The sequence below is a fragment of the Primulina tabacum genome, chromosome 7 (assembly GCF_025594145.1).
Source record: "Primulina tabacum isolate GXHZ01 chromosome 7, ASM2559414v2, whole genome shotgun sequence".
NCBI classification, from domain to species: Eukaryota; Viridiplantae; Streptophyta; class Magnoliopsida; order Lamiales; family Gesneriaceae; genus Primulina; species Primulina tabacum.
In genome coordinates, this window is record NC_134556.1 from 34,499,673 (window position 1) to 34,512,245 (window position 12,573).

The 12,573-nt window shown below is 28.8% G+C and overlaps 1 protein-coding gene across 1 annotated transcript; it reads left to right on the top strand.

The window, feature by feature from the left end:
- The first annotated feature begins 8,689 nt into the window (after positions 1-8,689).
- Positions 8,690-12,145, top strand: LOC142551414 (F-actin-capping protein subunit beta). The gene is made up of 8 exons (XM_075660642.1): positions 8,690-8,933; positions 9,717-9,787; positions 10,048-10,161; positions 10,336-10,418; positions 10,503-10,576; positions 10,684-10,803; positions 11,490-11,585; positions 11,813-12,145. Exons 1-8 carry the CDS (start codon positions 8,805-8,807, stop codon positions 11,897-11,899), a joined length of 774 nt encoding a protein of 257 aa, XP_075516757.1. The 5' UTR covers positions 8,690-8,804; the 3' UTR covers positions 11,900-12,145.
- The last annotated feature ends 428 nt before the right edge of the window (positions 12,146-12,573 follow it).

Genomic DNA, 12,573 nt, shown 5'->3' on the forward strand with positions numbered 1-12,573 from the left:
AAGTGATAGCTGCGTTTTCGAGGTGCCGTTTGTATGATTCTTATGTGGTTTTTGAATTATTCAATAAATACTAAGGTAAGTGGGCTTGTTTTAAAATTATAGATTTTGTTTATGAATTAGCTCGTTTTTTAAAGTTTCGATCGAGGATTATCATTCTTCTTCCCATTCTTGTGATACAATGCCCTGTGTTTTGACACTGTGAGAATTCAACCAGATATGAGTAGGAAGTGATGTCAGTAAACAATGAAAAGTAGATAAATCTCGGTGCCTAGGCCATTTTTTTGTTTAAATTTACGTTCATGGTATATGTTATGTTATACAAATTATATTATGCATGATATGTTGTTTATCGAAGATCGTGTGTATTTATTATATATGCGTTCGAACGATCACCACTCATTGAGTGACTATCATATCACTCACATTTACTTTACTCTCCCAGATAAGTCAGAAGAGAAAATCAAAGAAGAAGAAGATGACCAATTTTGGGACTGATAATAGAGAGAAATCAAGAAGTCTATTGAATTATGTTTTTTTAAAGTTTTTATTTTAATTCGAGTTGTATGACACTTCCGCAAGTTTATTGATATTTTGAAAAAAAAAAATTTCTTTGTAATGACAATGATGATTGTAAGTTATAAACTGGTTGGCTACACTCTGATATATGAAACTTGTTGTTTTCAATCGTGTGATTGTTAAACAATGTCAGTGTCGACTAACCCCAGACTCGGGACGATAACATAAATGAACAAAAAATGCAATTTTCCCGTATGAATAGGCAACTCATCTACCTATCCGTCACAGAGACGATGGTCTGGGTACGACATGAACAGCCTAATTCGCTTTAAAAACATATGCAATTTGACAAATTTGGTGCTTAACAAACAAATGTAATATATTATTAGTATCCAGTCATACGTGTTGCATATTTATACAGTCCGTTTTTTGCTTTGGAACAAAAAAACAGGGGAAAACAAAGGCAAATATAGTAAAAACAAAATGTTGGCATAAAAATGGTAAAATGAAAAAAGAAAAGAAAATAGAACATACCAATGTACCAATTTGGTCGATACATTGCCCTCACCCTTAATAGTAACCAGTAACATAAATCAAGTGTTGCGTGCTTGTACTATCCGTTTTTTAGTAACAAAATATTTAAAAAAAAACTATAACATGAAAGCAAATACAAAAGCCTAAACGTAAAAATAGAAAATAGAGAACAATTTTAAGAAGTGACGTTTTCGTAAATAAAATAACCACCAATGACAATCAATATACTTCAATTTTACAAACATTTCTGTAAATAAATATGCATCAAAAGTAAAAAGAATGAGAGAGGTCATACTAATGTATCAAACTCTCCCGCTAACTTAATGTAGTATAGAAATATATAAGTGACGTTTTCGTAAATAAATAGTCATCAAAGGGAAATGTATGTACATGCATGAATTTTACAAAATGTCACATTTTCGTAAATATTTAATCATAAAAAAAAAGGGGGGAGAGGGATGTTGGCCATGCTAAACCTCCCATCAAGCTTGGTATAATATTCGTATTGTACGTGTTGTGTACTTTTATAGACCGTTTTTTGTTATGAAAAACAAAAAAACATGATAGAAAGCAAAGACTGATATAGTAACACAAAAATTTGGAACAAAAAATGGTAAAATGAAGAAAAAAAGAAGAAAATAAGCCATACAAATGTACCAATTTGTTCGCTCTATTGCTCTCACCCTTAATAGTAACTACTAACTCGGTGCACATGTTGGAGATCAAGATCCTGTGCTGTGGGTTTCCCACGGCGGAGGATACTATGCACCTTGTTTTAGTCTAACATTATAAAAAATAAACAATTGGTATTTTGATATTTCAATTATATTTTTTATATTAAAATATGTGATTAATAATCCAATTTAAAGTGACAATTTTATTTTTGGTTAGAAATATATATCGTGGGGGTAAAATGACGTCTCTCTTATTATTTTTATTTTTATAATTTTTTCAACTCTTTTTTTTAAAAAAATGTTAATAAAAATTTAATTTTTTTGTTACAAATATGTGATTCTGAACGAAAAAGAAAAACGACGGTACATTCAATTTTTTTTAATATTATAGTTCTTTTTAGAAAAACTATTTTCTCCTTTTTTATCTTATTAATTTTTTATTTAGAAATTAAAATTTTATTAATCACATATTTGTAACAAAAAAAATTAATTTTTTATTAAAATTTTTTAAAAAAAAGAGTTGAAAAAATTATAAAAGAAAAAATAATAAGAGAGACGTCATTTTACCCTCACGATATATATTTCTAACCAAAAATAAAATTTTAACTTTAAATTGGATTATTAATCACATATTTTAATATAAAAAATATAATTTTGATTTTGAAATAATTAAAATATAAATATCAATTTTTAAAAAAAATAAGTTTTTTTTTAATAGTGTTGTAGACTAAAATAAAGTGTATAACACCCTCTGCTGTGGGTTTCCCAAACCCACAGCAGGATTTTGATCCACATGTTGGGGGTTTGTAGTATCCGTTTTTGGTAACAAAAAATTTTAAAAAAAAAATTAAAAAATACAAAAAGCCTAAATGTAGAAATAGAAGATAGAGAAGAATTTTAAAAAAGTGACGTTTTTGTAAATAAATAGATTACAAAGAACAATAAATGTACTTTGAAGATGACATTTCTATAAATAAATAGGCATCAAATGACAAACAAAATAGCGAGGCCATACTAACATACCAAACCTGTCCTTCGAGCTTAGGTACTTTTTGGTTCAAGTACTTGTAAGTATTAATATAAATAATCTCATCATATCACTTGTTTTGTACAAGTATTGTTTATCTCGATTAATCAAATTGTTAATTATTTATTTCACATCAATTAAATTCGTAATAATTTATCTCACATCAATCAAATCAATAATATAAAATTACGATATTACTCTTAATAAATAATATTATTAATATTATATTAATATTTTCAACAATGACAAAATGGTAATATCATATTATCTCAAATTTAATAAATCAAATCAATTAAATCAAACACTATATTAAATATCATTTTTATTTATTTTATTATTACAAAATATTATTTATCTCCATACTATATATCTCATACCATGAACCAAACAGTACCTTAATGTATTAAAAATAATATTCGGGTATTGTCCATTTTTTGTAACAAAATATTTTTAAAAAATAAAAAAAATAAATGATAAAATGAAATTAAAATACAAAAGTCGTATAAACAGAAGATAAAGATTAATTTTGAAAAGTGACATTTTCGTAAATAAATAGCCACCAAAGAGCAATAAATATAGTTCAATTTTATAAAGATGACATTTATGTGGTATTTTGGAGAAAAAAATGTTAGTGTAAGGGTAATTTGAGAAACAAAAGATAATATATTATATATAATAGATTCTTTATATAATAATAATATAGATATTGATAGAGATATATAGGTGACATTTTCGTAATTAAATTGTCGTAAAAGGCAATAGATGTATATCAATTTTACAAAATGTGGTATTTTCGTGAGTAATTAATCATCAAAAGACAAACAAATAAGGGAGGTTGACCATATCAATGTACCAACCCTCTCCTCAAGGCTAATGGTATTTGTACCCCATTGCACGCGTTATGTGCTTATATAGCTTGTTTTTTTGTTTTTCTTAAGTATTGAAAAACAAAAAAACATGGAAAAAAACAAAGACCAATATAATAAATACATTAATTTGGGATAAAACTTGGTAAATGAAAAAAAAGTAATACCAGCGTACCAATTTGGTCGCTTTGTTGCCCTCACCTTTGATGGTAACTAGTAATTTGATGCACACATTACGTGCTTGTGTTATCTATTATTAGTTTTTCACCTATGCGATGCACAGACAATTATTTTATCTAATTGATTATTAAAATTAGTATGTGTGATAATTTGTTTACTTTCTCTATAACGTGACTTTCATGATATAGATCTTAACAATGAAACACTGAATAAAAAAGTCATTTTTGTATTGCGGCTGAAAATTAATATAACGCTTGTATTAGACAATGAATGACATAATGTGTTTATCAATAATATTGTACTCACAAATAAATTTATGTACTATGTAGAAAAAATAACTGCAACAAAATAAAATGATAAACATGATACAAACTTTTAATGTGATTTTAATTTCAATAAATAATTTAAATTAGAATACAAATAAACTAAATGGATTAAAAATCATATAATTAGAAAACAAAAACAAATTAGAAATTTTGAAAAACTTCCTTAAATACAACATTTGTCGTTGAATTTTTCGGGTTCCTATCACTATCACATATAAAAAATTTTAGATCCTTAGGAATCGTAACTCTGGATACAGCAAAATACAACTGACCATGACTAAAAACATGGTTCTTAAAAAAAAAATCATACATGAGACAATGACTGCCCCGACTTTTGTTGATTGTCATTGCATATGATACAATAAAAGAAACTGTCTCTGTTGAAATTTAAAAGGAAGCATTAAATCAGAAGACGTCAATGACATTCTTGGAATAAGTGCTTTATGACCTGCATTACTTCCAGTAAGAATTTTTCCTTCCAAAACATGGTTTCCGAGCCTTGTCACGATCAATCTAGTTTCATTGCATAATCCAAGAGAATGATCTACGTTGGAGATAAAATACTTTATTTAATTAAAAAATCATATCATTTGTAATATCACTTAACATAGATGTTGATGTTGGAATCAGCATATTGAATGAACCATGAAAACTAAATTGTTGAGATACTCTGGCTCTCAAATCCATATTTTCTGTTCAAATATTTACAACAAAAAATAATTAAAATAAATGGAACTAATTCTAAAAGAAACATTTATAATGATAACTCACAATATAAATGTATTCAAGTAAAAAAAAATAGTAATTGGTATTTAATATAAATTCATTTAACATGTGTTATTAACAATAACCTATTATACAATTTCATAATCAATTTTGGCCTTAAAGTAATTTAACTAACAAAATTGGTCCGTTGAGTATGTAAAATTTCATACATATATTTTAATTCTAAATATTTTAATTAACAATTTTTCCTTGTTTTTATTATTTTGCATGAATAAAAAAATAATAAAACTTGTAGTTTATATTAAATTGAAATACAATTATTTTTTAATCATCTATATTAATTTGGGAAATGTTGGTGTAAGACTGAAGTTGATATATTGAAGGGAAAAATGATTTTATACTATTAGATTAAAAAATAAAATCAAATTAAAAATTAGTTAATCTAATTTTTTAATTATAATAACCTTACATCTAAATATATGTGTCATTAATTTTAAATTAAAAAATGATTTCAAAGGAGCACAATTTTTTAAACATGTTTCAAATTGTCAGAATTCAAATTTAAATTTTGAATAATAATTTGAATTTGATTTATAATTCCCAGAATAAATTTAATTTATGGATTTGAAATTTGAAATGTAATTTAATTTGGTTTGTAATTTCAAGAATATATTCAATTTTCAAGAAGTTATACACACAAACATTAATATGCAGTTTTAATAATGAATTAAATATATTTAGACATTTATTATAATATATATTACCACATTTTTTGTTTATTTCCTTTTTTAGAATATGATTTAGGCGGGAACTTATTAAATCTAGCAGATAACTCTGCTTTTATATATGTAATATAGATATATAGATTTGAAACAAAAAATTAAAAATTTAAAAAAATCCTAGACGTAGAAATAGAAAATATAAAATTCTGAAAAGTGACTTTTCGTAAATAAATAGCTAGCAAATTACAGTAAATGTACATCAATTTTATAAATGTAACATTTATGTAAATAATTAGGCATCAAATGACAAAAAAATGAGGACGTCGTACTAACATATCAAACCATCTTTAAAGCTTAAATAATGTTTACAATAGTTTATTTTAAATGTTTCTAAATTTCTAATCATGAAATGTTTAGAAATTGTATGTAGAAATTGAAAGGATATTAAATGTATCTCAATTTTACAAAATGTGGCATTCTTAAATGATTAGCCATCAAAGGCCAAAAAAGTGGAGCTTGGTCAATACCAATCATATCATCCGATTACTAGTTACTATTATGAAATAGACTAAAGATATAAAATTACCGAATCGAACCGAATATTAATAAAATTTTAAGATTCAAATTTTGATCGATTTAAGTATATGCGAGTTTGAGCACGATTCGAAGATCAATTTTTTTTTTGCTCGAGTTCGTCTCGAAATGAAGTTCGAGTTCGGCTCGAAATATTCGAACCTATTAGCGAACTATTAGAAATATTGATCGGTTAATAAGGTCCGAGAACGAAAATTCGGAAGCTCGAAACATCCAAAAAACTTGAAATATATATATATTAATAAAATACTAAGGGTCGTGAACTATCGAACAACGTACCAATCTGGTCAGTCTATTGTAAGACTGTAAATAAATTGAGTTAGTTCGTGAGTTTTTTTCGAATTAGCTCGTTAAATATTTAATCTATATTCGAATTTATCAAACTCGAGCCGAACCCGAACATATTCGAACTTTTTTCGGGCAAAACTTGAGTCCAAATTGGTACGTTGTTCAATAGTTCACGAGTCTTAATATTTTATTAATTTAATATAATTATATATTAAATACATATACTTATTGAGCTTTTCAGACGTTTCGAGCATTCGAACCTTACTAACCAATCAATAGTTGTAATATCTCACGAATAAGTTCGAAGATTTCGAGCCGAACTCGAACTTCATTTCGAGTTGAACTCGAGCAAAAAAAATTTAAAAAAATTGATCTTCAAATCGTGCTCAAACTCGCATATACTTGAAATTTATCGGAATTTGAACATTAAAATTTTATTAATATTTGGCTCGATTCGATTCGTTTATACCTATAGTCTATTTCCCTCACCCTCAATAGTAACTAGTAGTCGGACGTACGTTGTGTGCTTGTACAATTTGTTTTTTTAACGATAAATCAAAAAGAAAAAAAAAAGATAAAATGAAAAAATACAAAAGCCTAAATGAAGAAAATAAAATATAGAGAACAAGTTTGAAAAATAGATTTCTTAAATAAATAATCCCTAAAGAACAATAGATGTAGCCAATTTTAGGGGGTGTATTGATTATAAACTTTTAATGATTTTTATGGAGTTTAAAAGTATAGAGATATTCAAACTAGACTTTTATATACTCCATAAAAGTTTAGTGGTATTCAATGTAAACTTTTGTAGAATTTTAAAAAGTCATGTGGTATTCAAACTTGACTTTTAAAAACTCTACAAAAGTTTATAGGTATTCAAAATGTCAATATACTTTTAATGACTCTATAGAAATCTATTAAGTACAAGAATTATAGCCTAATGTACAACAATAAAATGTCAACGAAAGTCTTTGATTCAACCTAAAAATTTGGATGTACATTTAATTGAGAAATCTCTCAAATTCAATACAAACTTTCATTCTTTTCTCATCTATTTATTTTTCCTTTTATTTAAAACATAATTACAATTTAATTTTTTAACATTTTATTTTTAATTATTTTCTTTAATTTTAGTTAATCTATATATTAAATTATTGTATAAGCAAATTCATACCGATACTATACCAAAATTTTCGGTATACCGAATCAAAAAAACCTTACATTTAAAAAAAAATTATAATTTATTGTTTTAAAATATTATATATTTTAAAATTTTTGTATATTTTTTCGGTATTTCGTTATATACCAAAATTTTCAAATTGGATATCGTTACCGTACCGAAAAATTCGGTATTGTTACCGTACCGTATCGAAATCTTCGGTATACTTAAAATTCGGTAAATTCAATATTTTTTTGTTATGGTAATCTCGGTATACCGAAAATTTGGTATTTTTTCCCACCCCTAACATGGCTTGTATTGGCATGTGCTATATTACACAAATTTTTTTGGAAGAAGTGTCAATTTGATGAATTTCAAATTGAACTAGATAATGAAGCTCAATTGTCTTCATCAGCACAAGTTTATGAAGGTGACGACTTTGATCAGTTATTTAATACTCGAAAACAACAACGAACAAATGTTAATGCATGCAGGGATATCATAGCCAATGGAACGTAGAACGATGTTGATCAAATTGTTAGTAATGATTATATTTTTTTTATAAAAGACTACTCATTATTTTGAGTGTTCTTTTAATAAAATTTTATTATGAACTTATAAAAATATTATTAATTTATATGTTGAATTGACATAAAGAATTGAAATTTTGATTTCAATAAATTGGTTAGTTCATTTGTAGTTTTTTACAAATTAAATTGATTTAACTTTTAAGTAAGTAAAATTCATTTACATTCATAAATAAAAAAAATAATTTAAAATTCAAGAGGTTATCTATGTACAATAATTATTTTAAAAAAATTAATAAAAAATAAATCACAATTATAAACTACAAAATTCACATAATTCTATGAAAAAGTTTATAAAAATCTACAAAAATCTTGAAAAAAAGTCTATAAGAGTGTATGAAATTTGTTTCACAATTTTATGATATTCCATAAAAGTCAATAAAAATCTATCTTCATAAAAGTCCATCATTTGAAAAAAAAGTCATTAAAAATATTTGAAAACACTAAACGAATACACCATCCTTGTTGTGAATAATAAATAGTCAAAGGGCCAGGAAAAAAACACGAGGGAGGCATACGGTCATGCTTGATATAGATTGATTTCTGCAGCGTAGTGTATACCTACAAGCGCTTGGTATTATCGTCTATAATATAAAATCGGAAAAATGGAGGCAGCAATGGGGTTGATGCGGCGGATCCCGCCGAAGCATTCCGAAACCGCGCTTTCTGCACTGCTGAGCCTTTTGCCGAATCACTCCGTAGATCTTCTCTCTCAAGTCGATCAGCCTCTTCAGGTATACATACATTCGGTTTTCGAGAGTTCGTATTAAGAATCGAGTCTTTTTCCGATTGTATGATTATTAGAATTGGATATCGAGAGTTCGGATTAATGTAGTTACCTGATGGTTTATGTGTGCAATGCTCAATGGAAATTCTTTCTTATTCCAGCTTCTCGTGGAATTGGGTATTTATTATATTTATCATCGTAATCTATATATCTTAAAATTCATTCAAGCTGTGCTATGATATGCCTAAAGTCAGCTACTAACGACATCGTTTGGTAAAGTCATTCAGAATCCAAGATTAGGGGCGCTATGTGTGCGGAGTTTGGCGCAGTTTGAATGTCAAATGATATAATGATTCCATCTCGTTCGTAGTTCGATTTTCGAACTTTTTTCCTGAATGCACTGCAATTTGGATGAAGAAAGAATCTGACAGATGCTCGTTTTTTGTTTCCTTTGGTTTAATATGGTTAAATTGTATGGAAGGATAGCTCTAGAGGTGAAAAGGAAAGAGAGAACGGAAATGAGTAGCTCAAGGGCTTCGTTTCGTTGGTTTTCTTCTGAGTGCCATTTTCTTTTGCTTAATCACATTTTTGTCAAGTTCATATTTGGAAATCCGAGGCAGAGTAGAAAGAGTTACTGCCTATTTAAATTATTTTTTTATTCGTTAAAATACTCTGGTTTGAATGTGTACTAGGAAATTAACTATGAAACCATGCCTTTGTTTAGAGCAAATATTAAATTTTCTTGAATCATTTCTACTGCCATGTATAACATTTGAACTTGTTGAAATAGGTGTTGTGTGACGTGGACAGTGGGAAAGAGTTCATATTGTGTGAATACAATAGGGATGCAGACTCATACAGGTAAATGATTAACAGTGAAAGTGCTTCACGCTGTTCCATTGATTAATAATACATTCACAAATGTCTGGAGCATAGTTGAAATTACTATTGGAATTAATATATTATCAAACTGCCGCTGACTGCCAGATTAATGGTATTGCGTGATGACTAATATCGGTTAGATATCTCACTAGAAGTACTCTTCGGTGTTTCTTTTTTTTTTTTCAGGCATGCTAAATATGCTATCAGTGACTTTTTTTTTATTTCTTTTCTGCCTGAAGGTCACCATGGTCAAATACATACCATCCCCCAATAGAAGATGGGCCTTATCCATCTCCAGATTTGAGGAAACTTGAAATTGAAGCGAACGACATCTTTGCTATCTATTGTGAACAGTGAGGTCCTTTACTTGCCGCGTGCTTAAATTTTCTTAAATGAGTTTGATAGAAATATGATTGTCTCACTGATCGGCGAAGTTTCCACAAGCCTTCATTTCTGATTTATTCCTTTTTGTACGATAAGCATTGTACATCATTGCTGGATTAACTTAACTGGCCAAAAATGAATAGGTATTATGAAGGTGGCATTTCATCAGTGTATGTGTGGGAGGATGAAAACGTTGGCTTTGTGGCTTGTTTTTTAATTAAAAAAGGTGTGGGTCTCTCCCAACTTGTTTTGGGCAATGATCTCTTTCTTGCCGTTTTCTTATTTTGAAACTGTACTTTTCCTGGTGAAGATGGCTCAAAAGCTGCACATGGTAGAAGAGGTTATCTACAAGAAGGAGGTTGGGAAGCCATACATGTTATTGAGGTGTGTCTTGTATCCCAAAAGACCAAAGGGAGAGGACCTTAAACATGAAGGATAAGTATCTCCTCTGTCCTCTTCCTGATTTATGTTCATTTTTTCTACATATTTAGGTTGGACCAGAAGAAGAAGGAAATGCTCGTTACTGTTTGACGAGCACTGTGATGCTTTCACTGACCACGAACAATGACTCTGCGGGCACATTTAGTTTATCGGGCTCAATTAGAAGACAGGTAGATTGTTTACCTTCTTTGATTGAGTCAGGTTACCAAAATCATTGAACTAGAAGTTGGAATACCCTGCTGAGAAAACTATTCGTGCATCAAGCTGCTGTAAACAATCTCTTTTAAATTATTGTGGAAAGTCTCTTGAGAATTAGTTGAATAAATAGGTATCAGGAGTTATATGTGATTTTGTTCTTGGGTTCTGCGTAGGAGATGATTGTGGATCAGAAGTTACAAAATAGTATTATACTTGTTCAAATTCTTTCCAAGAGTAGATATTTCAATATTGATTGTTGAACGTAGCAATATTCTTAGGTGCTGTCCAAGTATTTTGTGTCTCCTTTTTGAAAACTATAAGATACCCAACTTGTACAAACTAAAAGAGACGTTGATTTCTGGGCACCATGTATTATTTGCTTTAAAGTGTTTATTTTTTTTATATGCCTAGGCTATACCAGCTTTTTCCGAACTAATTCTGGCTTTGATGATTACTGTCGGTACCCTTCTTCCCCATTTCTAATGGGAGATCAAGTATAATATTTGGTTTTGTGGAGTACCAAATAACTTCCCCATGAACTTGTATCCCATTTTGCTGCTTTATTTATTCTTTTTGTTTTTCTCTTACTTTTCAAGTAAATTGCTGGCTCTACTAGTGATGGAATTCAAATTATTTTATTGTTTCGTTCCCTGTATAGATGAATATGGACCTTTCAGTTGCTGAGGGTCATTTGTGCAATATGGGAAGGATGATAGAAGAAATGGAGAGTAAATTGAGAAACTCATTGGATCAGGTATATCCTTAATTTGGCTATGATGCCAGTTGTATTATTCATCATCCCAAGGCAAGCAAACAATATTTCCCTTCATCTGGAAATGGTCACCGGGGGCAGATTTGAGGTCTTATCTTATTAAAAGAGAGTGGATTTTTCCCCCTTTGAACGGGAGGTGTAACTACCCAGCTAGCTAGCTAGCTACCTGCTGGGTTTTCCTGATTGCCTCACACGCACTCTGATTGCAGGTCTACTTTGGAAAGACGAAGGAGATGGTTTGTACACTGCGACCACCGTCCGAAGTCGTGATGAGACTTCCAGACAGCTCAATGTAACCCATTGTCAAGATATCATCCTGTCATCTCCCCTAAACATTTCACCAGCATAAAAAAACTTAAGGTTTTGTGTGTCTTGTTCCTCCGGCGCCTGCATCAATTGATAAAGATACATATAGTTTGAAACCCCAGACTTGTATTCTGATATCTTTGATCCACCTAGAAATTCATTTTCATGTTTCGCTTGCGGAGAACGTGTTGGAGATTAGTTTACGTTTCATGAATCACTTTTTTGGTTGAAATAACTTATTCATCGCATCAATTTAAACTATCCAATTTGAATTTATAATTTTCAAATTACATATCAACACTAAAACCGAATTGAAAATTTAGACCAGTGTGTCTTCGTCAAATTTTTTTTTTTCATTACCATTATTTAGTTGTTTTTACAGAGTAATCTTAAAATCTCTTATAAAAATGTTAAAATCAACTGGAAGAAATTATTCAAAACTTTTTGGCAATGATTAGATTTTAATTTTGTGGCGATGATTCATAATTATATCTATATAGTTTGTCCCTATTTCAAATTTTGTCTCTAAAGTTTTGTTTGGGTTAATTATGTCCCGCAACTTTTAAATTATGTCATGATCTTGTCTCAATCATTAGTTTAATATTACGAGTTGACGATTAATGCATGTATAAGGTAACAGTAGTCTCTCGGATTAAACGGTCAG

What these genes read in the sequence shown, in the direction of transcription:
- LOC142551414 (XM_075660642.1), top strand. Translation starts at nt 8,805, where the DNA reads ATGGAGGCAGCAATGGGGTTGATGCGGCGGATCCCGCCGAAGCATTCC. An exon ending in AAGTCGATCAGCCTCTTCAG is followed by an intron (nt 8,934 to 9,716) that starts GTATACATACAT and finishes TTGTTGAAATAG; the next exon opens with GTGTTGTGTGACGTGGACAG. An exon ending in AAGCCATACATGTTATTGAG is followed by an intron (nt 10,577 to 10,683) that starts GTGTGTCTTGTA and finishes CTACATATTTAG; the next exon opens with GTTGGACCAGAAGAAGAAGG.